The following is a 27,569-nucleotide window of genomic DNA, read 5'->3' on the forward strand; positions in this document are numbered from 1 at the left end:
ATAGTGGGATCAGGCTTGAACTAGGAAGGAAATCGGAAACCTTTTATGGTATTTTAATAGCACAAGCACAACTAAATGAAAAAATACAACTACAGAGTGTTTAATGATATTATGCATGTTATATAAAGGAGATATCTGGTATCCCCGTGAATAAGTTCATAAGGAGTTTAGTGGGGTAAGTTTGTGAACCTTTAATTATGAAAATGTACTTATGTAATAGATATCATCAGGATTAACTTTGTTGGCTTAGTTATTTGAATCACAACGGTAAGTAATAAAACGGGATAATATTGAAAGATCCCTACAATAAGCTTCGATCATTGTAAAATCATATTGTCCTGGTTAATATCCATAGTCCCTAGCTAAATAAGTTAGCCATCAGTTTTATAATGTACGGCAGCTGTTTGATATTATGCGTGTAAATCTCTCTACAAGCGATAGATTTTCCTAAAAGGTGCACCGGAAAATAGGTTGGCAAGTCTTTTTATCATACTTGATGAATGGGTTGAGTATCGAGTAGATATGATTCATTGCCTTAGAAGATATTCTTGGGTGAAGCAGTATGAATTGTAATAAAATATTCTTCGCTATAAATAATCCCTCCATAATTTATCAATACTATCAATAGTAGTTAAATTATCATTCAATTTTGATTAAGCCACACCCTTCACATTTATTGCTAAGAGTCGCGGTCTTCACTAGAAACTTGTAGAAAGGGTAGAATGGTATTGTTTGGGAAGAATCTGGCCATCTACTGAGCACTTCTCACAAGGATCCTCAGACCCTCAGACTTAAGTATTTATTATATCAATACAAAATATCCTCTGATGAAGCGGCCGCCTTCAATACAAACTGCAGGCACTATAACCGGCATTCTTGCCTTTGCTTTCCTTGCTTCTCAAAAACCTTTCTATATTTATTACATCGGCCTGATTCCAATTGCGTTTTGCTTCGTTTTAGTTGTTCTCATATTTTTGAATATTTTTATCTCGTATTTCTTATTCCGCTATCGCAAAAGAAGGCATGGCCTACACCATACTGCGATTCGCCTCTCCCCTCTCGAGACTCACATTCCACCTCTTAATTTTACTTCACCCGCTGTTTGGTCCAATTTACGAAAGCGTCGTGCGGAGGAGAGATCCTACTTAAAACAGCAAATAATTTCGGATGGATATCCTGCTGTTAACGAGTCTCTCAGCATTTTGCTAGACTATATCATCCGTGACTTTATAAAGCAATGGTTTCAAAATATTAGTGATGAGCCTGCTTTCCCAAATGCAGTTGATTCCACTACGCGACAAGCACTCATAGTCCTTCGTGAACGTATTGAGCGACTTGATTGGCTACATATCATGTTGAACCGTCTGATCCCTCGAATTACGACGCATATCAACGAGTTTCGAAAGGCCGAACAAGCACTTCGAGGAAGCTCCCTCGAAAGAAATCTCACTGAATCAGATGAGCTCGATCTAATGCTTGCTGGACGATACAAAAACGGGGATCTTCATCCTGCACTTTCAACTGCGCTTTCAACGCAGGACTCAGAATCATCCTATTTGCGCGCAGTGGTGGATTTGATGTTGCCTAGGATTGTGCCCTCACGAGAGTTGTCAAGCAAGCCGCTCCGTTATCTTGTACGCGAGGTGATTGCATGCGCAGTTCTTTTGCCAACTATTGGGCTTCTATCGGATCCCGACTGCTGGAACCAGATTATCAACCGCCATATAGGTATAGCTATTCGCGAACAAAAAATGGTTAAAAAGATTCGTGAAGCCCTCGACAAGCATGCAAACGAGTTCGAAACGGTCTATAGTGATGGTGATACACCGGACAATGGCCAAATCACAGGCGATGAGGAACCATGGGAATCACCACGCCAAGACCCTGCTTCTTTTGATGATTTTTTAGCCATGATTAAGCAATGCAACAACTTACTTGATATCAAGCGTATCCGTAATGATATTGTGACACAAATCCGGAAAAAGAAGTCGCTGATAGTCGATCGCAAAAAGGACGAGATTGTGAATGGAGAAAAAGTAGAGGATATTAATGTCTATATAAACCGACTCTATTTGGCGAAGCGGCAGGCTGAGAAACGAATCGCTGCGCTTTCAGGAAGAACTTATGTGGAGGTGATAATTGTTTTCATGCCTCTTCACCGCGCATTTTTTTAATCTAATTTTTTTGGACTCTAGAGAAGAGGAACGATTTCTTCAATGGAAAGCGGACACAAAAATGGTAGCAATATAAGTAGGCAGATTTTGAATTGATTAATATATTATTCCGCACTAAAAATGGGTATTGTATTTAGTTCAGAAAATCACACTTTCTGATGTGCTCTCCAACCCTTCTGGCCAGTCATATTTTATGGAGTTTATGGACCGTAGAGGTGCCATACTTCGTGTGCAATTCTGGTTGATAATAGAAGGGTTTGGTCTGCGTGAGGATGGCCCCTTCTCTTCCGATGAAGATGAGGAGTCTCAGAGTTGGGCGAATAAAGAGGAACAGGAGAGTAGAAAAAAATTTATCGAGGCCGCGGAAATGTTTCGGCAAGATCTGCGCAAGATATATGATCTCTATTTTGCAGCTGACGCTCCACAGCATCTTACGATATCATCTTCTATCCTTGAGACAATTAAATCATTCGTTTTCGGTGCGAACAATGACGTTTCACCTAAGGTATCTGCAAAAGAAGCAAAAGAGGCCATCTTCAGAGCTCAAGAGGAGATATTTCGCGTCATGGAAAAAGAGGATTTCCCCGTATTTGCGCACAGCGATCTGTACTACAAGTTTCTTGCGAGTCATGTCACGACCACAGAGAAACGCCAGACATATACTAGAAAAAAGAGGTCACTTAGCTCGAACTCCTCAACATCGCATAAGATTTCTACTGCTATTAATTCGTCCAGAAGAGAAACAAAGTTCTCCTCAGATAGCTCTCCCGTACTTGTTCCTACGGGAACCATAGCTAGTCCGCCTCTCACTCTAGACAGCACACGTTCTGAAGAAAAAGAAACAGAGAAACCAAATAATCAAAAGAGCTCAAATGAACTTCGTGTAGACAACATATCGCCAAGCGCTGAGAATACTCGGTCCATCGTCACCGACAGCACAGCTCCCGATATAAAACGATCTTTGTCCTGGGACTCCATTTCTCGTGGGCATCTGTTTCCAATGGGGATACCCCTTTTTACCTCCAACTCGACCACCTCGGCCACAACCACTGCTGAAGCTACTGCGACTTCTCAGTCGTTCTTAACGAGAAGAACACTTTCGCTCCAAACACAATCCAGTAACTTTTTACCGCCTATATGGAGAATGCGTACTAGTTCTCTTCTGGGTAAGGTTGGGGGAGAGCCTAATGATACGGTTCAACAAACCATTGCAACGGATGAGAATGGTAGCCAAAATGCAAGTACTGATTCGTCACCTCCACCACCACCGCCACCTCCACCACCACCTCCGCCTCCTCCTTCCGCTTCCATTGTTCCAACCACTTCGGCTCCATCGAACCCTGCTAATGATATCATTTCAATTTCATCCACAAGCACTACTAAAGCCGCCGCAACTGGGTTTATGTGGCGAACTCATGCCTTTGAGGCACTCGAACATGCACTCAGCTCGATTATGCGTAGTGCAAGCAAAGAGGAAGAAACGCCTTTTCAAGGAAGGAAAAATGATCAAGCAGCCGCAACTAAGATTTCCAATGTTTCTGGCGTGACTTCTCAAGAATTACCAAGCGCAATTCATTCGTCAGGACCTACTGCATCTCCTTCTCCTATGATGGCTAATGTGATTGATAGCATTGGTAATTCAAGCAACGCAAGCAGCATAGCGAGCAATAGCGACATCCCATCGGCTCAACGATACGACGAGCTGCAAGCTAACGAAAATACTGGTCCTCAGTCTGAGCGAGAGGAAAATGAGGCAATTTTAGAAGAGGACGGAAACACTGATGAAGTTGGACTCACCTCTTTGACTGCTAATGTCCACCTTGCCCCCCCTGGTGATCTAATGCTTTCTGCTAAGATTGAGCAGTTAGCTGCCGAAGTAGAGCGAATTCAACAACAGGAAACCATATTGGACACTCTAATCCGCAAGGCACACGGGGCGCACAAGCAACATGAACTACGAATTCTTAAAAAATCAAAGCAAGCTCTTCGACGTGAGATGCAACAACTTTTGTACCAAAAAAGTCAATATGAGCTTCAGGAATCCGAAAACATGCTTTTGCCAGGTCGTTCAACGGTGAATATTACAAGCAGTACCATTGGCGTGGATGAGGCAGGAAAGGAATTTGCGCTCTATGTAATTGAGGTACACCAGCTTGGCCCGGACGGCGAATATGCGTCAGGATGGATTGTGGCAAGGCGATATAGCGAATTTTTTGCGCTCCATCAGCGTCTCAAGTCGCAGTTCCCTATCGCAAAACATTTCGAGCTTCCCGGCAAGCGCATTCTGATGCTCTACAAATTACAAAAAAGTTTTGTTGAAAGCCGTCGACTTGCACTTGAAAAGTATCTTCAGGCGCTTATCCAGAATCGGGAGATTTGCCAGAGTCAGGAACTTCGTGCTTTTCTCTGTCAACAGAATGTGTCGTTACCTAAGTTTGCTGTAGACAATGAGGGGGATGAAAATTCCCGATCAGGAAAGCGGCAGCGACCGGCGTCTTCCCCAACCCCTCTCCATCTCAGATGGAAATCCCGTCATCGCAAAAGTAGCAGCTCAGAAATATCGCGCAAATTTCCATTCCTATCTGCTGGCCGTCACGAAGAACCTCTAAATACCTCTACTTCATCCTCCTCTGCTGCCTCAACCTCCTCTAAGCAGCGCTCACTTGTTAAGCGTAAATCTTCCGGCTTTATGCGGCATATTTATAAAACTATGGCCGAGGACATGAACGATATCCTCGTGGGTCCCTCCATGCTTGATTTAATAACGCAGCGGTTGGGCAAAGAAGTATTCCAATTCGCCACAGAGGATTTAGAAGATTTACCGGCCGACGCCATTGCCGCGATTGCATCGAACTCATCGTCTATCTCCGACGAGAATCAAGCTGCCGCTTCGCCAATGGAACGGTCGGTTTCGATATCCGAAGGAAACCTAAAGGCCATAGAAAATGAGGGAGTCACACCGCTAACGGAGCCGTTATGTGATTTGTTCATAGAACTGTTTGAGTTGAAAGATAAAAATAACTGGCTAAGACGGCAAGCAATTGTCATCATTTTGCAACAGATCCTCGGCGGAACGATCGAAAGGTGGGTCTTAGTCTTCTAGATCCGTGATAAGCACGCATGAGAATATATTTTAAACCTCTTATACGCAACCATAGAAAACTACGGGAGACGGCTAAGCAGCTCACATCTGAGGAGCAGATCGCTCAGATTATCACCAAGCTGGCGGATAGCTTGTGGCCCGAGGGCGAGCGTCCTCGCGGCCCGAAACCTGTGCGTTCAGAGGAGGAGAAACGCCATACAAAGATGGAGGCCAACCGAAAGCTGTCGACCTGGTTACCCGGTAGCGACCATACAGTACCGATTGCAGTAGGAAATCCCACTAACTCGATTTATATATTAGACTTGATAGGAAATATGGTTGGCCGGCAGAATGCGCGTCGTGGCGCGCGGCGTCTCTTTGCAGTTTTCCAAAACCGGCGGCTTAACCAACAGTTAATGTACATTCTACTCGACGAAATAGTAAACGCCCTCTTTCCTGGGATCCCCACTGGGGTTGCAGTACGACTGCCTATGAGCTGAAAAGCACACAATTGAGAGGGGCTTTCTTCCTCTCTGTTGTATTGTAATTGTTTTATTTTATGATAGCTTTATGACATTATGGAGATATAACCTTTTTATTACGCATTTTTTACTGTTGGCAGCTCTTTTTTTTATCATTAATCCCTTATTAATTTCTCTGCGTCCGCTAGCATCCACCATTCCGTCTTAATTTAATTAACAAAAAGCACTGCATATTTTTTATTGTTTTTGCTAAAATGAAATCTCGATCATTATTTGAGTCTCCGACAAGGTATTAAGTGGCCACAACTTTTTCCTTTCCCTTTCGTTTACATTTTGTTAGTCCAGTTCCTTACATCTTGCGTGTCCCCACGCACTTCGTGCCGTATACCCTTTGTTCCTTTCTGTTCAAAATATCTGCTCCTAATTGATTCGGTACTGAGCTGGGCCTGGATTTCGTTTTAGGCAATTAGCATACTACTTCGTGCCTTAAAGCAGCCACAATAAGCCCGGGTTCACTGTGGAGCCTTAACTGATCTCTTTATAATCACTGCTCTTTGCAAACTTTTGACATTTTGTCAGAGATTGAGAAATGTCATTTTTTGGGCTTTTCAAGCGTGGTGCAAAACTGCTCCGTCCCACCACGCCCCCTCCCCACGATCAATCCGAGCAGAGAAAGTACAAAAAAGTACTCAAGACTCAATCTGTTTCCCCTCCACGGCCACCACCTGCACCTCCTCTTGAACTAGACCAAACGAGCGAGAATGAATCGCCTCTTCCTTCGCCTTTAAGTATGGTTAACCCGGTTGATCCAGAGTATATGGTACATAATCTTGGAGAGAAGCTGATACACGATAATGCAAAGGTATGGAATACATATAGGCATTACACAGAGATGGGATTGTATGTATTGAATTTGTATTTTTTTGTTTGGTGCGATGTTTGGAACGATAGGTTCTTCTTCGAACCGTGCTCTTGGAGACAATGGATAGGAGTCGGCTATTGTTGGAGCATCGATTATTTTTGGCAACATATAAAGGGTATGCTTTGTACATTCCGAACTCAGTCACGTATGCCTTGTTGAGTTGTGAGCCCATTATTAAAACTAGGCTATTCGTTTCGCCAGTAGAAAGCGCGCTTGAACGAGGAACAAAAGTGTTGTGTATAGGGTTGGATAATATTAAAATTTATTATCAACGATTGCATTTAGAGCTCATGGTTTTTTTATTTTTTTTTTCACTTAGATGTGGAGATGGACTTTGGGTCATTGTAAGTGTTAACGACTTATGTAACATACCCTAGTTTATCTTAATCTTTTTTTTTTTCTTTTTTCAGGAAATGGCTCTCAAGTATCCTCGCTCCCATATTGTTGGGGTAGATCAAACTCTCCCAGCTGTGGCCAGAGGCCCCCATCCGTCCAACTCCAGCTTTCAGATTATCGGGTTCAAAAATATGCATTTACCTTTTGAGGACAACGCTTTTACCCTTGTCTACCACCGCATGATCCTCCTCTCGTTGCCAACTGCTGAATTAACCACGTTGCTAACTGAAGCAGTGCGAGTTGCTCGGCCTGGGAATGGGTGGATCGAATTTTTAGACGTAGATAACAAAGTCTATCGCGGTGGAACAAAAATGCGCGAACTTCTTTCACATGGTTGGCTTTGATAATTAATGGTCGGTAGAAAGCTAGAAATAACCCTATCATTAATTATTAGTAAATGGAATATTACGAAACTACGATGTGAATCCTCACGCGGCAAAAGGCTTGGGCGGTTTGTTTGGTGAGATTGGCCTTACCGAAATCAAGAAGAGCTGTCTCTCATTTCCACTAGGAGGTAAGCTTTTTGTTTTGTTCTATTTTTCCTAGTTAATTTTTTTTTACATAATTATCAACATGTTACTTTCTACTTCTTAGAATGGGGCAAAAACATCGGAAATACCCACGCTCATACCTTTCTCCCGCTTCAGGCGCAACTTTTCAAGCAGCCATCACAGCAACTCCCTTTTGATCTTGCCACTGACCCCCTCAAAGAGCGGCTAATTGAAAAGTGTCATGAGGAATTGGAAAAACACCAAGCCTACATCAACTATTACTTGGTGTTTGGCCAAAAACCTGCTGAACTCCAATTGCCAAGGAGAAGAGCATCCGAAAAGTTTCTCGGAGCCTATTCTTCAATCCGCTCAACTAAAACTCTCCCACTTCGCTCTTCGCTACATTCAATTATGACACCACCATCAAGTTGTCGCTCCTCCACTGATTCCACTGCCGGACGAGCCACTATGTTTTATGATGCAGACGAAGAGAGTATCTCATCGACAGATGAGATCTTGGCATCTCTCGATATTATCGCATCACCACGACAAGAACGCACGAGATCTTCCTCGGTCACCGCGTTAGAATCTGGGCAGTCCCCAAGAAACTCGCCCTCTTTCTCAGTTCTAAGGGTGCGACATTCGGATGGATCATTGGCTGCACGTCGACGACGGCAACAACACCAGCAAGCAATACAGAAGCATAAAATGTCACAATATTACGGTACCGCTAGAGAACTGGAAAGGAAAAGAAGTATTATTGGTACAACGTATGCATATTTTTAATCCCCCTCCTCCCTCCCTCCCCAATCAATTCCCTTTTCCTTGATTTGTCTATACTTATTCATATGTAATATCCCTCATTGTTCAATGTTTCTATCAATCCCTGCCAGAAATACTATTTTGTCATATGCATATGTTACCTTGTTATTTGTGTTATTTTCTCTCCATTGTTTATACCACTACATTGAATTATGGATAATTTTAATTTAGCATACATTACTATAGTAAATACAACAATTTCATTTTGGGTTTTTATTACGATCAGTGGCAATTTTTCAAAATCGGACCCTTGGCGTATATCTAGTTAGTTCTTTCCGAATCAAATCAAAACTTCTTTCCAACTGACTAATCTGATCAAATACCATAAGCCTACTCGACCTAGGAAAAAGAAATTTTCATCACCATGAGCTGGTCAGTTTCTTGCGTTTTCATTTCTAACTAAGAGAAATTTCCCATTTACCATGCAATTTGATAAAAAATATGTTTCCTCGAATAACAGGAAAGGGATCCAGAAGGCCGTCTCGCGTCTTCCACATCAATTTCTGGCTGCAACCGGCTACTCGGAGGAAACAAATGACACCGAGTTTAAGCAGTTAGAAGCCAAGTTCTCGGATTTGGAGCGCGTTGCTGGAAGACTGCACACGGATTCAGCTAAATATCGCGATGGGATCATGGGTATACATATATAAGTGATTACAATCGCCTCATATATAATAATCCACTTATTTCATATACCATGCTGTAGCACTGCTTAATCATCAGGCAACCATTGCTGAAACTTTAGTTGAGCTCTATGGACCTATTGATGGTCGTGACGATGGATCCGTTGCGAGACGGCCGCAAGCCTCACCCCAATCTATGACCGCAATACAACAGTACTGCACGCTAATGACGGAGACAAGAGACGTTCTTATCCCCGAGCTGGTAATCAAATTATATGCGCTGTAGCTTACCTGCGCTGAGGCTAAGATATAATGCGATTCAAAAAAAATATATAGGACATGATGGATCGACTTGTCATAAGGCCCACTGCCGATTTGATTGAGATAATGAAGCTGATAAGAAAAACAATTGTTAAGCGCAATCATAAGGTCCTTGACTACGATCGCTATAGAAATTCTCTGAAGAAGTTGAAAGACAAGAAAGAACGAACCTTGAGCGACGAGAGAGCCATGTTTAAGGTAGATATTTTGGTTACTCTGCTGTGGGCATTAGGGAGTGTTTATTCATCTATCTCTTTTTGGTTTTGTCTGCTTAACAGTTGGAAGCTCAGTATGAACAAGCTACTCAAGAATACAACTACTATAATAACGTCCTCAAAGAGCAGCTTCCAACTTTCTTCCACCTCAAAAATGAGTTCACAGATCCGCTCTTCTCCTTTTTGTACCAAATGCAATATCGGATACAAGGCATTTTAATGCAGAAGATGAACGAAGTCGCGGCATTAGGATATTTCGACCTGGATACCGATACGATCCTGCTTTTCGATCGCCGAAAGAATGAAATACAAGCCCAATTGGACGAGATGACACTATTATCGCGAAAAGCACTAGCCCAGGGTAAGATTATTTTTCCTCCATAGAGGAGCTATTTAGTGAAAAGCATACATTGCTATTATTACATTAGCAACGTCCTCGCACTTTCGCAGCAAGTTCGGCCACGCTCATGCACCCTCTATCTCGTCAGAGGAGCCCCATGACGAGCCTCTCCCCCCCTACTCTCCGACAAGTCACGCTACCCCTTTTGGAGATCGGAAATATGGGTCTAATTATCCCCCCCCCAACTCTATTAGCTCTAGCTCCAATCTAAGCGCGGCGCCAACTACAAGCACACGAGTAGGTCCCCCTGTATCCCCTCCCGTTGCGCCCAAGCCTACATTAAAGAAATATGTGGTCGCCCTGTACGACTACGAGGCACAGGCGGAAGGAGATCTAAGTTTCCATAAAGATGACAAGATAGAAGTATTGGAACGCACCCAGAGTTCGGAAGACTGGTGGACGGGTAGGCTGAATGGGAAAACGGGAGTCTTTCCAGGTAAGCATGGGTGACTTCGTAGGCACCTTTTCTTACGGTCACTCCGTGAAAAGAGAGTTGGTGACCTTATTTACTGATTTCCTCTAATCAACTAGCCAACTATGTGGCCGAACTCTAACGAATCTCGGCAAAACCACCCATTTTCTGGTCATACCATCATCCTCGCTTCATTTATTCATCTTTCCATTCATTCTTGAAACGTTTGTATTTCCGTCCGCTTCGTTACTCAAACGAATAAACAATAGCAGCCGGTTCACTAATTTTTTTGGCTGTATTTTGATTCAAAATGCAAATGTATGCTATTCTCTTTAATGGGCCTCTGTTGAATAAAATATACACGGCCTCCAGTTTACAGTCACGTTTATAAATACCACTTCCGCCACTTCGTCCAGTTAGATGCTCGACCCACCTTCTCCTCCTCCTCTTCCTCTCTATCAAAGGCAAAGTTGACTCGTATTATCTCGCCAAACCCCTCAGCCATCTTGGGCTCCTCAAATTTCGATGCATACATTCGGAATGCAATTTCCGGCACCGGATTTGCCTTTTGGACCTCGGATCGGAACTGGTTATTGTGCTTCGCGAGAGCCTCGGAAGCAGTGAACCAAAAACACCTTGTGGGGATATTGTGTTGCTTCGCAAGTTGAATGTAGGCTCGACGGGCCTCGGCCGTAGGATTGGTATTGTCTAGAAAAACAAGGTCAGCTAGGAAAGAAAAATTGCTGCCGTCAACTCATACCTATGACTACGGATTTTCCTTCTTGAAGTGCAGCCTTGCAAGCGACAGTGCACCTCTGGCGGGTACCGAGAGTATCCTGTCGAAAATCGATATGTAAGAGAATAAAGCAAATATGATAGAGCTGCATTGCATACCTGATTTATGTGGACATATCCTTGAGAAACCAGCCGTTTCTTCGCAAAACTATGAATAATTAAAACAAAAGTTTGCACCTTATCGATCCAAGATTGTGAAGGTGGAAATTACTATGTTTTGCCACTAGCAGGGTAGCCCACAAATATGATCATTTCTTGCTTCACCTCCTCAGAAAAGAGAGCCGAAGGAGATAGTGCTGCAGAGGATAGTTCTATACCAGAAATGAAAGCAGTTCAGCCTATAAATAGTGGCACTGAACCCAAGTCTTACTACCAACCCTCCATTTCGACTCTAGGGTCAAAATCTCCCCAGCTAAATGCGGCCATCGGCTCATCAAGAAAATATTCCTCAGGCGTCGAGAAAGAGATGCCAATATTGTCTGCAAATTTTCTGAAAATCAATGTAAAAGTTGGCCAGCATGATTAGGAAAATATCAACTTCTCAAGCTCACCTATCGACACAGGCGTGGTCCTCTGGCGCACCTTTTTTCCATCCCTTGGCACGCCCCGCGGCATCCCCGATATAAAAGCTTTTCTCTAGTTCTGTGTTCCAAACAAGTTAAACAAGTGTATCAAATATAGCGTGATCGAGTCACAACGATGTACCAACTTCGATGCCGCTATTATGCTCGGATAAAAAACTCGACCACATCCCTGTTCGCGGCTTTCTATTGGAATCATACATGGTAGCAACAAATATTTGCAGCGGAATGTTTAGCTAAATGTGGGGTGATATAGATCACAGAGTAAATCAATAAATAAAAAAATAAAGATAAATAAAATCCCTTGCAATAGTATACCTCTGCAACGACATGATTCATTTTTTCTTTAAAATCAGATTTTCTTTTTTGATGCTTTAGCCCACCTTGATTGGTGAAAATAACCACTTTATACCTATGAAAAAGAGTTTAGTTAGTCGTAAACCCAACATCCTTATATCAATATCCATTTTACCCCTCCTCGTGAAGGCTACGCAATCTTAAAGGGACGACAGGATTCCACCATTCCCAATCGCTGGAATCCTTCGGATGCCGCCTGCCTTGTTTTGGTTTAATGAGCGTTCCGTCCTGAATTAATTGAACCCATTTGTAAATGCCTGTATTGTCCCAATTAAATTCTATCTACCTACGAGATCAAAAGCCGCTATCTTAGCATTTCCCGCAGGATTCATGTGAGCTGCTAGCATTAGACCATCTCTCTCCCCCCATGCAAGCGATATTCTTTCCTTCATCTTCGTAAAGAAAGGATGAATTTGCGCCGCTTCACTAGTACGAGCTGCTACTAGGAATTATCGACAATTAAAATCTTCAGCAAGGATAATTCGCTAATAGATCACAATCACACCTTTGACCCTAGCCTCTGCCTCCTTACTTTCCATTCGTCGCTTAGTGCCTCTATTATTGACCGTCATCGGTTCTGGCCGAGAATTGGTATTGGGGTGTCCTAAAATAGCAAACTACTATGGGCAGGCCTCTGCCATAAAAAATGGAAGGAAAATGCCTCGCTCATTTATGTGACTTCTGTGACGCAGGGTGATAAAAGTCCCACAAACACGTATTTACTTCCATTTTCAGGAGAAATTAACGTTAGAACAGATCCGTCCACAAGTTTAATAGATTCAGTCCCAAGTTGTCAAAGACAATATAAAGTAGTTTCCACACTATGGCCCCACCGCCCCCTCCCCTTCTCCTCTTCCTCTACCCTGGCTTTGCTGTCGATTTTGTAAAATCTCTTCTACTTCCCTCCCCATTCATTCAGTAATTGTCACGCGCAATGAAGCTCTCCACCCTCATCATAGCCCTATCCACACTGGGTTACATTCATGAAACCTGTGCCCGTAAGTATCAATAACGACCATTATTCGGCATTATCCAACTCACGCTCTCTTTGTAAATTGTTCATGTTCTTCTCCAGAACCCAGTGTGGAATCAGGTAATTCGAAACTCGTTTATTCAATACTCCTCAGTTAGCTCTTCTAAACCACACTTCTCTTCCAGTTCAGAAAACCTATAATTGCATAGTAGGTTGTAGGACCATGGAAGCTCTGCATGTTGCTCAATGTTATCAGAATTGTATTGTGCAAAATTACGAAGCAAAGCCTTTGCCCTCAGCCCCTAGCGATGCATCCTCAGTCGCAACCATATCCGATCCTTCCTTGATACCTGCAACCTCTTCAGAGAACAATGCTGCCACCCCATCTCCAACCGCTTCATTGGCCACCGATTCCCGCGATTCTTCGCCAACCATCCCATCGATTGCCACCTCTTCGATTCAAGATACAAGACCATCACTGCGCACGCTCCGGCCGGTACCGATCCCCACATACAATCCCAACATCTCTCCAGGGAATCGTCCCGTACACTCTCTATCTCTGAAAGGACTGGCTATCTTTAGCATAGTGGTGCTGGTTAGCATCGCTTAATCAAGGGGCCTTTATTCGTGAATAATATCCTTCCTTATGATAACGTTGTTTACTTTTTTAACCCAATCCAAATAAATTCTCCCTTGCTTAAAATAAATACACTACAAAAAAACACGAACAATCTTGAAATAAAAATAGTACTATGAAGAACCGTGCCTTTTGTAAACATTGTCCCATTGTCCAGTTCGCTACAGCTTGCTTCCCCCCGAGCCCGCCTTCGCTAGGTGGCAGTATCCATTGGCCAACACCACACGGTTACCCACCTTAGTCACAAATGAGATCACGCGCTTCGTGGGCGTATCCTCCACAACCCACACATTGGTGCTCAGTGTATCTCCCGGGTACACCGGCGAAGCGAATTTTGCTCCAAATCCCTTGAACTCGTATCCTTCGCCAAAATGTTTAAGGATGGCATGAGCGGCATAGCCATACGTGCAAAGGCCATGAAGAATCGGTCGCTCAAATCCGATTTTCGGCGCTATCGTGGGGTCAATATGGAGAGGGTTATAATCGCCCGAGAGCCGGTAAAGAATGGCCTGCTCGCGACTTGTCGTGTCCACCACAATCTTGTCCGGCTCTCTGTCGGGCACCTGCACCAGCCTGCTTTTGCCTCCCTTAGGACCCCCGAATCCCCCCATTCCAAAGATAAACACCTGGCTCACCGAACGCGAGTACGTTCTCCCCTCTTTATCGCAAAGCGTTTTCGAGGTCTCGATGACCATTCCTTTTCCACGATCGTAAATACCCTCCACGCGACTTCTCATCTCCATGTCTCCCTGAGTTGGAAGCGGACGGAAAATCTCGATATGCTCTTCGGCATGCACAAGCTTCTTGAGATCAATTGATGGCAAACCGGGGATGGAGGAGACTGCACCGGGTCCGGCGCCAAAGACAGTGGCATCGAAGCTTGCGCCCTTGAGCGAAAGTACCACCGGATAGGTTGGGAAAACGCGAAAATCCTTATCTGAATTACGGGGATACCATGAGTGATTTAGAGAAAAAAAATGGTGCACCACGTCTATATTAGTCACCCCTCTAATTGGCACGTACCTAACTCGTACAAATACTTGAGCTCATCCTCTTTTACGCCGATGGAGAGCGCATAGAGCATGCAGTCTCGGCGATTGTAAAGCACGCGCTGAGGGGGGAACTCATAACCGACCGCCTTTTGAAGGTCCATACTTGTTTTTAGCCTAGGGCAAACGTATGAGAAGAGAAGAAATCCTCACGCACGTGGAAATGACGGAGGGCATAAATGAATCGATTGTCCACTGTCCATGTGACGGTCTTTTTTGTGAACGACCTTGCAGATAAGATGGGAATCGATGAACTTTTTAACTCCGCGTTAATTTCTTGCCTTTTTCTTCCTCTTTTTCCTGAGTGTTCTTAACTCCCACCCTTAGTTTCCAGAGCCTTCGCTTATCTTCCCCAGCCGTCATTTTCTCTCCTCATTCGCCCTATACTTGGCATCCTCATTGCACAGCTAAAATTATTAGAATGGTGGCTAGGCATTCCCTCGACTCATGCGGTCCTTCCACAAGCGCACGGACTACAAGCGATTCCAAACCTCGCATAATTAGCGTCACACACCAAGTCCCTTACAATTGCGTTCTTCAGAATGGCATCTCTGAGAGGTCTTCCGCCAGCGTCCCCACCCAGCCACCGGCGCCGGGTGGTTCTGGGAAACTCGACAGCTCCCCCCTCTTACAGCTGGAAAAGCCCAAATGGCGTTTAACGACACGCCGTGGGCATTCAGCCCTCTACGCGGGTGTCCGCTCTCTTCAGGAGAGCAGTGGAGAATGGGGAGAATCGATTCACGTCGGGTGGGTGGGACAGTGCACTAACGAGCTGGGCGAGGCACTGGAGTCTGCAAAGCTCCACCAGCCATATCGCGAGAGCTTACGCGAACGGTTGTGGGAAGAGAAGGTTGTGCCTGTATTTCTGGAAGATAAAATCTCGGCGGGACACTACGAAGGCTATTGCAAGACAGGTAAGCCTATATCAGATAAGCGCCGTGAACTCTTCTGAGGGCGGCCTCCTTATTTTTTATTAGTGCTTTGGCCGCTACTTCATTATCTCGTGTGGGACACGGCTATGGACGCCCGAAAGCAATCGCTTTACTGGGGAGATTATGTGGCCGTGAACAAAAAGTTCGCTCAGGCCATCAGTGAGATCTATCAGCCAGAAGATATTAGTATGGCATTGTCTCAATAACCTACTTTCCACGCAAATTCAGTGAACCATTTTACTTTCATTATCTGTAGTTTGGGTGCATGACTACCACCTGATGCTGCTTCCTCAGCTGCTCCGCGGGCTTATTCCTGCAGCCATCATAGGCTACTTCCACCATGCACCATTCTGTAGCTCAGAGATCTTTAGATGTCTTCCTAGTAAGTATTCCGTGACTCTTGTGCAAATCAATTCGAATCCTACTTATAAAACTGCTCTTTGTCTACCCGGTAGAACGGGAGGACATCCTACAGGGAATCCTTGGCTCGAACCAAGTTGGATTTCAAACCTACTCCTATGCGCGCCACTTCATGAGTAGCTGTACACGCGTCCTCGGCTACGATACCACACCATTGGGTGTCGATGCAAAAGGTCACCTTGTTGTTGTGCAAACATCACCGATTGGAATAGATGCAGAGCGAGTGGACGCATGGCGCAAGGCTCCGGGAGTCGCCCCCAAGGTGAAAGCCATTAGAGAGATGTACGCGGGAAAGAAGATTATTGTGGCGCGAGACAAGCTCGACGTGGTGAAGGGGGTGAAGCAAAAGCTCACCGCGTTTGAGAAGTTCCTTGAGGATTTCCCCGAATGGCGTGGAAAGGTTGGTAGAGCTGGTTTTCCCTCACATTTATACAGCGTCCCAACGCTCACATCCTCTTTTGGGGGATGCATTAGGTTGTGTTGATCCAAGTGACAAGCCCGGGGGTGCGCGAATCCGTTAAACTTGAGCACAAAATATCGGAGCTGGTGTCCAGCATTAATAGCACGTATGGCTCGCTTGAGTTCACTCCAGTACACCACTATCACCAGCACATCGATCGCGACGAGTACTATGCGCTGCTGACGGTGGCCGACGTTGCGCTCATCACCTCGATCCGCGACGGGATGAACACGACCTCGCTGGAGTATATCATTTGTCAGAAAGAGGGTCATGGTCCGCTAATTCTCTCGGAATTCACGGGCACCGCGGGCTCCCTGGCCGCCGCAATCCAGGTCAACCCGTGGGACTACAGTATGGTGGCCAATGCGATCAATGAATCCCTGAAAATCCCAGCCGACGAGAAGATCATCAAGCATGAGCAACTTTACAACCATGTGAGCTCCCACACCGCCAAGTATTGGGCCACGAGCTTTATCCGCCAGCTCATTGCGAATGCGGGCACTCCCGATCAAGGATACCTAACCCCCTTACTAGACGTAGAATTGCTAATAGAGAAATACCGAGCGACCAGCAAGAGGTTGCTCCTGTTTGACTATGATGTTAGTAGATGGCTCTTTTACGTTGGACCTTACGAAGGAAGGATACCTACCGGGCACTGACCTCCATCTCCTGTAGGGAACCCTGACCCCCATAGTGAAACAGCCGCATTTGGCCACGCCGAGTGAGAAGATGCTGCGCGCGCTCCAACAACTGTGCGACGACCCCCACAATGTCGTGTGGGTGATCTCAGGCCGCGACCAGAAAACTCTCATGGAGTGGCTGGGAGGCGTGCGGAATCTTGGGCTAAGGTAGAGTGCGTGGATTGGTTGTACATCCCGAGCTGCCGAGTTCTCACTCTTTGCTCCCTCCTTTGTTTTCACCCCCATGCTATTAGTGCCGAGCATGGATGCTTCCTGAAGAACCCGGGTGTAGACCGATGGATCAACCTTACCGAGCAGATCGACATGTCGTGGCAGAACGAGGTCAACGCTATCTTTAACTACTATACCGAGCGCACGCAGGGCTCCTTTGTCGAGCACAAGATCTGCTCCATTGCCTGGCACTATCGCATGGCCGATCCGGCTTACGGCGAATTCCAGGCGAAAGAGTGCCAGAATCACCTGCGGCAGGCGATCGTCTCCAAGCTCCCTGTCGACATTCTGGTCGGGAAGAAGAATCTGGAGGTTCGCCCCATCTCGATCAATAAGGGTGGAGTAGTGCAGCGGCTGCTCGCCGCCCACTCCTCCCTCGACTTTGTGATGTGTGCAGGAGATGACAAAACCGACGAGGATATGTTCAGGGCCATCAAAAACGCCGGGAAACTCCGAGGCGTGGAGGAGGAGCAGTACCATCAGTTCCGGGTGACCATTGGGGCCGAGACCAAGAAGACGCTTGCGAGCTGGCACGTGCCGACTCCCGAAGAGCTGGTGAGCATTCTGGAGCGTCTGGCCGGAATTGCAAACGAGCACTCCTAATGGATGTAGGATGTCGGGGGGGATTACTGCCGTCCTGGGGCTGTGACAGTATACGTTGTGTGTATGTATAACCTATCCACGAAAGAAAGAAAGGAGATATCTCTCTCTATCTATATATTTAATAGCGGATAAGCTCCTTAATCTTTTTTTTCGTTGGCGCTACGATTGCTTCTTTGCGTATTTTATCCTCATAGATATACCGTATCATACGAATGTATTTTTTTTCCTCTCCTTTTTCTTTCCGCCGCCATATGTTTTTCTCGTATTTTCCCCTCCCATGTCTACTCATTTACTATCTCTACTATTTATGAATGATAGTGGCTCTCCATCAACTTATCCCAGGAATAAAGCAACGGGTTCAATAGTATCCCGCCTTCTATTCTATAGAAGCATGTTAAATTTCACGCGATCATGGGTGGAGCAAGGGCCCATCTGAATTGGGCATGTGTAAAAAACTGGGCAACAAAGAGGTACTATTAATAAGGAATTTTGAGAGTGCCGATTGCCTAGCTGAGCGTCTCCTCTCAGGGCTGAGCCTATTCATCGCCACCCCATCGACAGAAACAGCGCGATAGGGGTGCAGTTTTCATTCTTCGCTAGAGCCCTGGGGCATCCCCCTCATTTTCCGAAAATAAAAACCAAAGTTCTATTCTATTGTGATCCAAAGTCCTTTAAAAAATAAAATAGAGTAAAGAAAAACAAGTATCAAAGACAATGCACATGAATTCGAAGTTGAGTCGACTCCATGGTCGTTAAATAGCATAGGAAGCACGGTCTAGAGCGATGAAACCAGGTCGACGCCCCACGTAGGTCTATAGGTTCTCGCGCGAGATGAGATCGATGATCCGGCTCACCAGCGATTGCATCTCCAAGGCACGCTTCGCGCTCATGGCCAACACCTCCTCGTGGGTCGCGGTGTACTCGGGCCCATCGGCCAAGCTGTCGCCGCGCTCTTCGGCCTCCTCTGCCGAAAGCGACGGGCGGGCCACGACTTGGTTGGTGACCAAACTCAGGCCCAAAATTTGAAGCCCGCAGTGCTTAGCAACAATGATCTCGGGCACGGTCGACATTCCCACCACATCACCGCCCAGCGAGCGCAAGAAGCGGGCCTCCGCGGGAGTTTCGTAGCTGGGGCCACCGACGTAGCAGTACACACCCTCCTTGAGGACCTTGGGTTGGAAGCTAAGCTGCTTGGCGGCACGGAAGGCAAGGCGGCGAAGCGCGAAAGTATACGCATCGGACACGGCAGGGAAACGGGTACCGAACTGCTCGAGATTGGGCCCACGCAGAGGGTTATTGCCAGCGAGGCCGCCAAGATTGATGTGGTCAGTGAGCACGGCGACATTACCGACCCCGAAATCGGGGTTCAACGAACCGGCAGCATTGGTAACTATAGGGCGAATGGGGATGAGCTAGCATGGGGGAACAGACTAGAAACAACGAGCACTATACCGATCAGGGTCTTGATGCCGAGGAGGGCCATAACGCGCACCGGGAGCGTCACCTGGAGCAAAGAATGACCTTCATAGTAGTGGAAACGACCAACCATGAAGATGGCAGGCGTCTTCTCCTCTCCGATGAGACCGAACACTAGTTTGCCCGCATGACCAGCGACTAAAGTTGGTAGAATGGGGTCAAAACGATGTTAGAGATGGCGGCATCGGTTAATGCTAGCAGACAGAAGCATACCTGTGCTCACCACGAATCCAGGGATCTCCGAGTATGCGAATTCAACCTTGGTCTCCTTGTCGAGGGTGTCGACCAGGCCTCCCAACCCAGACCCACAAATAATGCCGACCTTAAGCTTGGGGGGCTTCAGATGATCGGGGAGGCGCGCAGAGATATAGGCAGCGCTCTCCTCGTAGATGCCAGTGTTGATGCTTTCGAGTGAATTGTGCCCTGTCATGGTTCGTCGGTAGAATGGACAAAAAAAAATAAAAGAATGGGGGGAGAAAGTGAGGAGCAAATGCTTTGAAAACGCTTTAAAATATAAGCGTGACTGCAACTGTCGCTGATATCCACAAAGCTTAAGCTTAGGTTTTCACACAGTCGGGTTGGAAAATTTCACCTCAAATCAAAGTTTCATGAACTCTCAGGCACAGCTCCTAGGGGTATGAAGGCCCTATCCTGCTCTATGACTGCGTAGGATGTGGTATGCGACAAGAAAGTCATCCAAATAGCTCCTTCCCAAAGCATGCACGCTAGCCAGAGCATCCTGGTTTATTATTGGCATTGCAGCTCGTTGCGAGATAGCTTTGTAACGGTCACGCCGGGTAGAAAGATGCGGATGGCTTCTTCTGCAGGCAATATGCCTCGGATAGATGTTTACTCCAACCCCATTGTTGGGCGCTAGCTTGGGGGATGCCGTTGAGTATCCTACTGCATCGCCAAGGTCATGATTCGCTCTTTCCTCTTCTCCAACTCAGTGATCCCCATAAACGGAAAACACCCATGACCTGATACTGGAGAAATACAGGTCCAGCTGTGCCGAAGTTGCCGATTTCCTCAGCTTGCATTTGGCGATTTTAATTTCAGCCACAAGTTGCTCTGCCGCCTTTCAGAATAGCAGTCCCATTCGAAGTGTACAGGAACCTCGATCCTGGATCTCTTCTTCGCACCAAAGATCCAAACAACGAATGCTTCTAGGGCGAGGCTTCCCCATAAACTGCCGCCACCAGCGAACGAGGCAGAGGAAGCCAATGTGGATCAGAGGGATAGGCTATTCAAAGCACGATGCCGATCGCTATTGCCAGCCTCTCTCGCCCAAGAAACAAGCTTTGTGTGTGTTGCAGGTTGAGATCTCGAATGGCTCTAGATCACGACGCCGGTATGTCGTTGCTGCTCTGAAAAGCGCCTATGCATCCGCGGAGCCCCATTCATCAGCTCCATCTTCTCAAATAGAAAATTGCCCATCTCACGCCTATCGGGGGCGATTTTTCCAGAGCGAAGGCATTCTGGCCGAGAACGGCGAGGCCAAGCGTGGTGGGGAAAGCGGTAGTAGGGCTTATCCCATCTAAGAATGGGCCACGTGTTCGGCAGTTTCACCAAACACCGCGATGCGTCTCCACGCCCTCCCGATTACGTCTCCCTTTTTGTTTGCTAGAAACTTCTGCACGAGGTGTTCGACGAGGTTCGAGGGTAATTTTGACTATTTCTCATCGATACGTAAGCCAATCATGCCAAGAGCGATTTCTGTATTATAACCCGCGGCTGTAATTTATCCCCGTGCCGCACCGAGCGAAATACGTAACCTCCAATCCGGCGTTTCTCCCACGGAGGCAGTATATATTAAAGCCTCTCGAAATGCTGCTTCTGATCCATATTAATTTGCCCGATTATCAAACTAACCCAAGCTGTATCCTTAATTCCACTTTTTCCACTCCACTCTTCGACACCATACACCATGTCTGCCACTGCTACTGCCATCACACTTGCGCTTCCTAAGGAATACGGCTACGTTCTCGCGACGGGCGTTGCTTCCTACGTGCTCTTGATGGGCCTGGGGGTAATTATTTCTTTCCATACTGTCTAGGCTCGTCGACATTAACTTGTGCGCGATTTTCTCCAGATCTCGGTCGGAGGACAGCGAAAGCGCGCCCAGGTTCCTTATCCCTATCTCTACGCTGATACGGCCGAGGCGAAAGAGGATAAGAAGAAGTACATCTTCAACTGCTATCAGCGCGCTCATCAGGTATGCCATATTGAGGGAATGGGCTCGCCACTTGGCGAGCTTATGCAAGGGGCAGCCATGTTTTTATTCTAATGGTTCTATTGCGAACGAATTAGAACACCCTTGAATTCTACCCCATCTTTATTTCCTCGCTCTTGATCTCCGGATTGAAGCACCCTTACATTGCCACCGGTGCCGGTGTAGCCTGGATTCTCGGTAAGAAAGAATGAATCCTGACATTTTTATGCCAAGAGTTTGACCGAGTCTGGGTGGGGATGGAATAGGACGCATTGTCTACGCGCGTGGCTACCAAACCGGTGACCCAAGCAAGCGGAACCGGGGAGCATTCCATTTCCTCGCCCTCACCACCCTCATGGGAGCTGCGGCATCGACTGCCTACCAACTAATCACGCTCTAATGTGAACTTTCTCTGTGCTCCATAATAAATTCATCCTCATTCTGGTCCTCTAGCTTTTGCGCTGTGATCGATGTCATTTTAGCCAAATCTTGTCTGCATTTTTCTGAAGAGACTGGGGTAATGGCCGAAGAATCGGCTCTAGGTGTAATCTCCATAAAGACGCAAGCCAAAACCGAGTGGTATGTCCACTTGAAGTCCAAAAAGTTCTCATGATATTCCCCCAATAATAAGGGGTGCACTGAATCAAATTTCTTCAAAACGCCCTCAGTAGATGGCCCCTAATTTGAGCTGCCTGTATATGGGCCGCCCTTTTACAATAACACTTTCTTCTAAACTATAATATGCATGACAAAAGACCTATGGGGGTCCAACGCTCCGTGGCTCGTACCTAAAAAGCGAGTGCATGCAAATAGAGCGGCCTCATATACATAGGAAAATGGTCATGTTAATTTTCTGCATTCCTCCAAACCAACCTTTATATACCAATATAATAAATTGAATAGATATTCATTGACATACAGTGTTAGTTTGCTAACGCTATATACACTCCATTCGCATTTCCCCTTTTCTCTTTCCTCCCTTAGGGACAGTGGTAATGTGTTGTTAGTAGAGTATGGCTCAGGTACTGGAGACTTCAAACGAGGGGCGTAATCTTGTATACTGCCTTGCAGAGTGTGAAGACCGATGCTATCTGTCGCAGAGCTTACTGGCTACAGACGAACGCCAGGCCTTGAGCCGGGCGAGTTTCACCCTCCACCTCCGACTTTGATCCTCCGAATAGGCCACACTTTGTGTAAGCACCCAGACGCGCAAGCACTTAAAGCGTACTGCAAGTCTTTTGATTTGAACGGTTTGTACACATGGAGCCTGTCAGGGCACTAAACTCGAGTCTCCGTCACCGCACTCTCCATTCAGTTTGGCAATCCACGGTTGCTATTTTCCCGTTCAGGATCCATTGCATATGCCCCACTTCCTCGGAAACTCTGCTACTTCGAGAGACAATTTATTTTGGGCTCGATATGGCCACCTAAGATCCTCGTTCCTCGCATACCGTGGTAGAAGAATACGCGTGCTTGCTTGACCAGAATTCTACCTTAACATGTCAACAACTGGAGCATGTTTTCTATCGGGGACTCTGGTTTGCTTCCCGTAGATTCCATTCAACCCTTCTCCCTCGGCCGACGAACAGAATTAATAACGTAAATGCAAGGGATACTTACGGATATCCGACTGACGAGCCGGGCAAAAGGAACCAAGGAAGAAGCTATTTCTTGGCGAGGATTTTGGCCCATCCTAGCGCGGGAGTCATCATAACGGGTTTAAAGACGCTTCAATATATAGTATACTCAACACCGTTGTCGTTTATTATTCGACACTAGGTAATAGCATCAAAGCGGCAAACGAAATTTAGAAATTTAGCCCGTCTTCTGCTCCCTCGCATAGATAGCTTTAGTCAGAATGCTTGAGGTGCGGTACCTGTCGAAACGAAAGCCCAATGGCAACTGGCTCTTCAAAGTATACCCGAGCTTGCTCCTCCTTTGTGGGCAAGATGCAAGAGATTAACATCTGATCTTCCCGTCTGTCTGCAGGGAATCGATTTCAAGCTAAAACATGGCGAAATAATGGTGATTCGTGGCCCAAGTGGATCCGGGTAAGCCCTACCTACTGCTAACTTTCCCGAGGCTTGCCCCTGCTCCATTCCTCCACTTGGTCTCATCTCTCTTTTCTCTTGTTCGCGAGATTAGTAAAACGACCCTCCTGAAGTGCATCGCGGAGTTGATAGACCACGAGGATGGGCAGATATATCTTGACGGAAAGTAAGTGGTCATGAATGAGAATCCAAAAGTGATCCTGATTGCCGACTAATCCATCCGACCTAGGACATGCATCGACTACGGCATTCCAGAGTGGCGCTCTCGTATCACATATGTGCCACAGCGGCCGCCTTCTCTCCCCGGATCGCCCCGCGATTTCCTTGAGAGGGTGCGAGGATACGCATCGCAGAAGCACAAAAGCTTCGAAGATCCCGTGAGTTGCCTATATTTACTTTCGCTTTTTGTCTCGATCCCTTCTCACCCCTGTTTTCGGTGTTGACCAACTTCTTGGGCAAATAGGTGGCTATCTCCAACGGATGGAACGTGCCTGAGGATCTTTGGTCCAAAGAGTGGAAGAATCTCTCGGGCGGAGAAATGCAGCGCATCTCGCTAGCCATTGCCATTTCGCTGGCACCCGATGTGCTGTTGTTGGACGGTATGCACGTTGAAATTTTATCTCTGGGCTAGGCTCTCTTTGCTCTTCTCTAATTCCAATACGGGCTCACTCTTTCGCTCTAATGCATCCCCCCCCCCCCCCCAGAACCCACTTCTGCTCTCGATCCTGAGAGCGCTGAGCTCGTGGAACGCACCCTCATAAAGCGCCGGATGACATGCATATGGGTCACGCATTCGCCGGAACAAGAGAAGCGTGTTGCAAAAAAGACGCTTTCTCTGGACGGAGAGGGGAACGGACAAGAGCGGGTGAATGGGCGTGGCCATGGCGATGGCTCCGAGGGAAACAATGGAGTAGCTATAGACATGTAAATCTTGAATGGGAAGTCCACCCTACACCACTTCTTTTAGCATCGTATTTTTTATTATATACTTCGTGAAGCAGAAGAACAATAGATAAACTCTTTATTTCTAATATAAAAAAAATAAGAGAACATCAACTATATATACTGTGAAGAGGAGAGAGAGACACGTGGAAATATACAGAAAGGGGAGGGGAGTAGGGCATGCTGGAGCAATTAGCGAAATAGAATCGGAACAGAGTCATCAAAAGTGGGGAATAGTACAGGGTCTCTAGATGAGTGGAGGATGGAGGCGGGGGTGCGCTATTGCTCCCAGAGATAATTCGTGCTGAAAAAGGGGGAGTACTTGTCGTCGAAAACAAGCGTGCGCACGTCATTAGCGTCCTTTGACACTATTCGCGCCTTGGTGAAGTTACCGCACCCATCTTCCACAAGATCGATGCCTAGCTGGCGACATAAGTGTAGCTTTAACCTAGGGGAGAGCATGTTTTGTATTTGGGTCAGAATTTGAAGGTCAAGGGAATCGCTTTCCCTTATTTTCATCGGCTCACTTACAAAGTCTCGTCTGGGGGAATATCTTTTTCCTCCTCCTCCTCCCGATCCAGCTCCGCCATTTCTTCTCTCAGCTGGTGGAGCGTTGCCTCCAGCGCGCCAACCGATTGCTCCACCTGATTGATTCCCTTTGCAAGCGCGTACTTTTCACGGTCAAGCGCAAGCATCCGGTCGCTCTGCTCCATCTCGTCTGGAGCACCCTTGGGACGCGTTGCATTCTGCTTGGTCAGTTCAAGCTGTCGGTTCAATGCTACAAGCACAAACAGATGATGGATGGGGCGTTAGTTTGGGCAGCGGAGCAACAACGTGACCGGCCACAATTACCAAGCAGGATGTCGCGGGTCTCAATGCTCTGTTTCTTCTGCGCCTCCTCCGTCTCGCGCATCACATTACGGATTTTGCTAATGATCTCAAGTTCCTCCGTGGGCACAAACGATTCTGTGGCCTTTTGGAGAAACTCGCGCGTTTGATTGAATGTTTCCGCCGCCATTCTTCTAGTGTGAAAAGATGCAGGCTCCGTCTCCACCTTGGTGAGATTTACGCGTAGGGCAATTTCGCGTGACGTAACCTCTGAGCCTCCGCATCGATCTCCCGCTCCTTGGAGCCCATTTTCTGGGCCGGCCCTTTGCATTTTGACTGCGAGTAATTAACCTAATATTAGGAAATGGATTTCTTTCCTCTCGTTAGTGTTTTCACCACGCATTTTGATAAGGTTTATTATGCTCGAGCTCCCCACTGTAAATCAAACAAGCTGAGGAAAATGTGTCCAAGAGTTAACGTCACTATAGCAGTCGATTTCTTTTTTAGCCAAAAATCGAAACCCGCGCTAGTACTATTCCTGCTTATATGAAATTGACTAAGAATTTGCTAAGATGAAACGAATCCGACCGATTCCCCGCTACCGTGGCCTGCATGGAGAATGGATGCGATCCTCCCTTCCTCAAGACATGGGAAAATCGTTGGAGAAGCGGCCTCTCCGCCAAACTCCCCTCATAGGCCCATTCCACAGGAAACGTTTGGGAGGTCGGTCGAGATTACAATGAGGGACACGATATGGAAATAATGCAAAGGAAAGCTATGCCTCAGGGCGCTATGGCCGAAACCGATCGGACTCTGCTCCCCCTTTGTCCTTAACTCCCCTCCACACAAGCGATCCTTTCCCATGCAATGCTAGTGCGAACAAGGGTCTTACTAGATCTTGCTTGGTAGGCTTAAGGGGTCGTTTCATTCCCCTCCTCATCTATCCTTTCCAGGCAGGCATCGGCGGAAGCTGTCACAAGGTACGGCGGGCGACTAGAATGGGAGAACATCCTTGGGCTTGGTTTTACTCCATTGAGCAAGCGGATCGCCGTCCGTTTATGGAGCAAATACAACTCATAACGGCAAAGAACAGAGAGAGCCCGCGAGCTACAATGGGGAGCGATAGGCGGCGTAGCAGGAGATCCACCCAGGAGCGGTGAAACTTGCCCTCCGCTTGCGTGCAAAGGGCACAGGGGCCACACAGCCGCAGGGCGATGAAACCTGGCAGCTCCCTTCAGAGGCGGCCGCCCAGGGTCGCCCGGCTGAGTCTTGTCTGGCATTGACCCGTCCCCGAGGTCGAGCGCGATTTTGAAAGAGGTGCATGCGCAGGGCCATATTGGGGCAAGATCGGACAATAAGAAGGCAGAGCTAGGATTGGAAAACTCCGATAGGTCGTGGGAGAGGAACGCGCGTCAAGTCATTTTGAAAATCGCCTTACTCTTACTGCTCCTCAATGCATGGGGGCCGCTCGCGAAAGGGAGGGAGGTGGGGGGATTCCATTTGCTGGCTCGCCGGCAAGCTAACCAGCTAACCGCTGGAAATGAGTCTCTCATCCTCTCATTTCCTTTTTCTTCGAGCCGCCTCTCTTCTTCTCCTCCCCCGCCAATTTGGCGGAGCGTTCCAGGCTTCTCCACATTCCTGCCAACCGCAATTTTTTCGTTTTCTCTCTTTTCGATAGGAGCCACCTACATACATATGTACATACACACGCGCACATACGCACATACATACAAGTTCAAGCCGACGTCCTTGGCCTTTTGTGATTCCCTGAACCAACCAACCACGCCCGCCTCCGTTGAGATAAGGGAAGAAAAGCATCCAAGCTCACACGCACTCCAGACCCATTCATTTTTATTTATTTTGAAAATCCTCTCCATTGCCAATTTTTCTCTCGCAAAGGAAGGAGAGGAAAATCCAACTTACAGCTTTTCACTCCCACTTTAAACGCCCCTCTTGCTCTCAACGTTTTGTTCCGCGTCTTTTTTTTTCCCCTCTCCTCTTC

General features: G+C 46.8%; 12 protein-coding genes across 12 annotated transcripts; 7 read left to right on the forward strand and 5 right to left on the reverse strand.

Moving 5' to 3' along the window:
* Positions 1-827: 827 nt before the first annotated feature.
* VTP21DRAFT_4698 (uncharacterized protein) lies at positions 828-5,756 on the forward strand (the record flags this gene model as incomplete). Its single annotated transcript, XM_069395137.1, has 5 exons — positions 828-2,132; positions 2,196-2,250; positions 2,312-5,258; positions 5,333-5,517; positions 5,578-5,756. The coding sequence occupies 5 exons, from the start codon at positions 828-830 to the stop codon at positions 5,754-5,756; spliced, it is 4,671 nt and encodes a 1,556-aa protein (XP_069256306.1).
* A 571-nt stretch (positions 5,757-6,327) lies between these two features.
* VTP21DRAFT_4699 (uncharacterized protein) lies at positions 6,328-10,482 on the forward strand (the record flags this gene model as incomplete). The annotated part of the gene is made up of 13 exons (XM_069395138.1): positions 6,328-6,600; positions 6,690-6,775; positions 6,845-6,904; positions 6,980-7,004; positions 7,071-7,389; positions 7,451-7,570; positions 7,651-8,317; positions 8,830-9,005; positions 9,076-9,254; positions 9,329-9,511; positions 9,592-9,889; positions 9,957-10,364; positions 10,460-10,482. 13 exons carry the CDS (start codon positions 6,328-6,330, stop codon positions 10,480-10,482), a joined length of 2,817 nt encoding a protein of 938 aa, XP_069256307.1.
* Positions 10,483-10,725: 243 nt separating this feature from the next.
* VTP21DRAFT_4700 (uncharacterized protein) lies at positions 10,726-12,645 on the reverse strand (the record flags this gene model as incomplete). Its single annotated transcript, XM_069395141.1, has 11 exons — positions 10,726-11,048; positions 11,101-11,176; positions 11,235-11,283; positions 11,347-11,446; positions 11,513-11,625; positions 11,687-11,777; positions 11,841-11,952; positions 12,035-12,128; positions 12,189-12,301; positions 12,364-12,512; positions 12,579-12,645. 11 exons carry the CDS (start codon positions 12,643-12,645, stop codon positions 10,726-10,728), a joined length of 1,287 nt encoding a protein of 428 aa, XP_069256308.1.
* A 362-nt stretch (positions 12,646-13,007) lies between these two features.
* On the forward strand, positions 13,008-13,802 carry VTP21DRAFT_4701 (uncharacterized protein; the record flags this gene model as incomplete). The annotated part of the gene is made up of 4 exons (XM_069395142.1): positions 13,008-13,071; positions 13,149-13,166; positions 13,232-13,590; positions 13,647-13,802. The coding sequence occupies 4 exons, from the start codon at positions 13,008-13,010 to the stop codon at positions 13,800-13,802; spliced, it is 597 nt and encodes a 198-aa protein (XP_069256309.1).
* Positions 13,803-13,844: 42 nt separating this feature from the next.
* VTP21DRAFT_4702 (uncharacterized protein) lies at positions 13,845-14,836 on the reverse strand (the record flags this gene model as incomplete). Its single annotated transcript, XM_069395143.1, has 2 exons — positions 13,845-14,620; positions 14,707-14,836. 2 exons carry the CDS (start codon positions 14,834-14,836, stop codon positions 13,845-13,847), a joined length of 906 nt encoding a protein of 301 aa, XP_069256310.1.
* Positions 14,837-15,153: 317 nt separating this feature from the next.
* On the forward strand, positions 15,154-18,058 carry VTP21DRAFT_4703 (uncharacterized protein; the record flags this gene model as incomplete). Its single annotated transcript, XM_069395144.1, has 7 exons — positions 15,154-15,646; positions 15,710-15,850; positions 15,921-16,046; positions 16,120-16,484; positions 16,559-17,143; positions 17,220-17,392; positions 17,479-18,058. 7 exons carry the CDS (start codon positions 15,154-15,156, stop codon positions 18,056-18,058), a joined length of 2,463 nt encoding a protein of 820 aa, XP_069256311.1.
* An 812-nt stretch (positions 18,059-18,870) lies between these two features.
* Positions 18,871-19,964, reverse strand: VTP21DRAFT_4704 (uncharacterized protein; the record flags this gene model as incomplete). The annotated part of the gene is made up of 3 exons (XM_069395145.1): positions 18,871-19,448; positions 19,511-19,672; positions 19,748-19,964. 3 exons carry the CDS (start codon positions 19,962-19,964, stop codon positions 18,871-18,873), a joined length of 957 nt encoding a protein of 318 aa, XP_069256312.1.
* A 730-nt stretch (positions 19,965-20,694) lies between these two features.
* On the forward strand, positions 20,695-21,075 carry VTP21DRAFT_4705 (uncharacterized protein; the record flags this gene model as incomplete). Its single annotated transcript, XM_069395146.1, has 1 exon — positions 20,695-21,075. One exon carries the CDS (start codon positions 20,695-20,697, stop codon positions 21,073-21,075), a length of 381 nt encoding a protein of 126 aa, XP_069256313.1.
* A 386-nt stretch (positions 21,076-21,461) lies between these two features.
* VTP21DRAFT_4706 (uncharacterized protein) lies at positions 21,462-22,146 on the forward strand (the record flags this gene model as incomplete). Its single annotated transcript, XM_069395147.1, has 4 exons — positions 21,462-21,563; positions 21,627-21,749; positions 21,845-21,944; positions 22,013-22,146. 4 exons carry the CDS (start codon positions 21,462-21,464, stop codon positions 22,144-22,146), a joined length of 459 nt encoding a protein of 152 aa, XP_069256314.1.
* Positions 22,147-23,604: 1,458 nt separating this feature from the next.
* VTP21DRAFT_4707 (uncharacterized protein) lies at positions 23,605-24,725 on the forward strand (the record flags this gene model as incomplete). Its single annotated transcript, XM_069395148.1, has 6 exons — positions 23,605-23,661; positions 23,736-23,797; positions 23,892-23,963; positions 24,027-24,174; positions 24,261-24,396; positions 24,502-24,725. The coding sequence occupies 6 exons, from the start codon at positions 23,605-23,607 to the stop codon at positions 24,723-24,725; spliced, it is 699 nt and encodes a 232-aa protein (XP_069256315.1).
* A 293-nt stretch (positions 24,726-25,018) lies between these two features.
* On the reverse strand, positions 25,019-25,898 carry VTP21DRAFT_4708 (uncharacterized protein; the record flags this gene model as incomplete). Its single annotated transcript, XM_069395149.1, has 3 exons — positions 25,019-25,187; positions 25,271-25,517; positions 25,592-25,898. The coding sequence occupies 3 exons, from the start codon at positions 25,896-25,898 to the stop codon at positions 25,019-25,021; spliced, it is 723 nt and encodes a 240-aa protein (XP_069256316.1).
* Positions 25,899-26,478: 580 nt separating this feature from the next.
* Positions 26,479-27,444, reverse strand: VTP21DRAFT_4709 (uncharacterized protein; the record flags this gene model as incomplete). Its single annotated transcript, XM_069395150.1, has 3 exons — positions 26,479-26,935; positions 27,092-27,205; positions 27,257-27,444. The coding sequence occupies 3 exons, from the start codon at positions 27,442-27,444 to the stop codon at positions 26,479-26,481; spliced, it is 759 nt and encodes a 252-aa protein (XP_069256317.1).
* Between the last annotated feature and the right edge of the window lie 125 nt (positions 27,445-27,569).

Source organism: Calcarisporiella thermophila, assembly GCF_041956535.1.
Source record: "Calcarisporiella thermophila strain CBS 279.70 unplaced genomic scaffold VTP21scaffold_2, whole genome shotgun sequence".
Classification (NCBI taxonomy): domain Eukaryota; kingdom Fungi; phylum Calcarisporiellomycota; class Calcarisporiellomycetes; order Calcarisporiellales; family Calcarisporiellaceae; genus Calcarisporiella; species Calcarisporiella thermophila.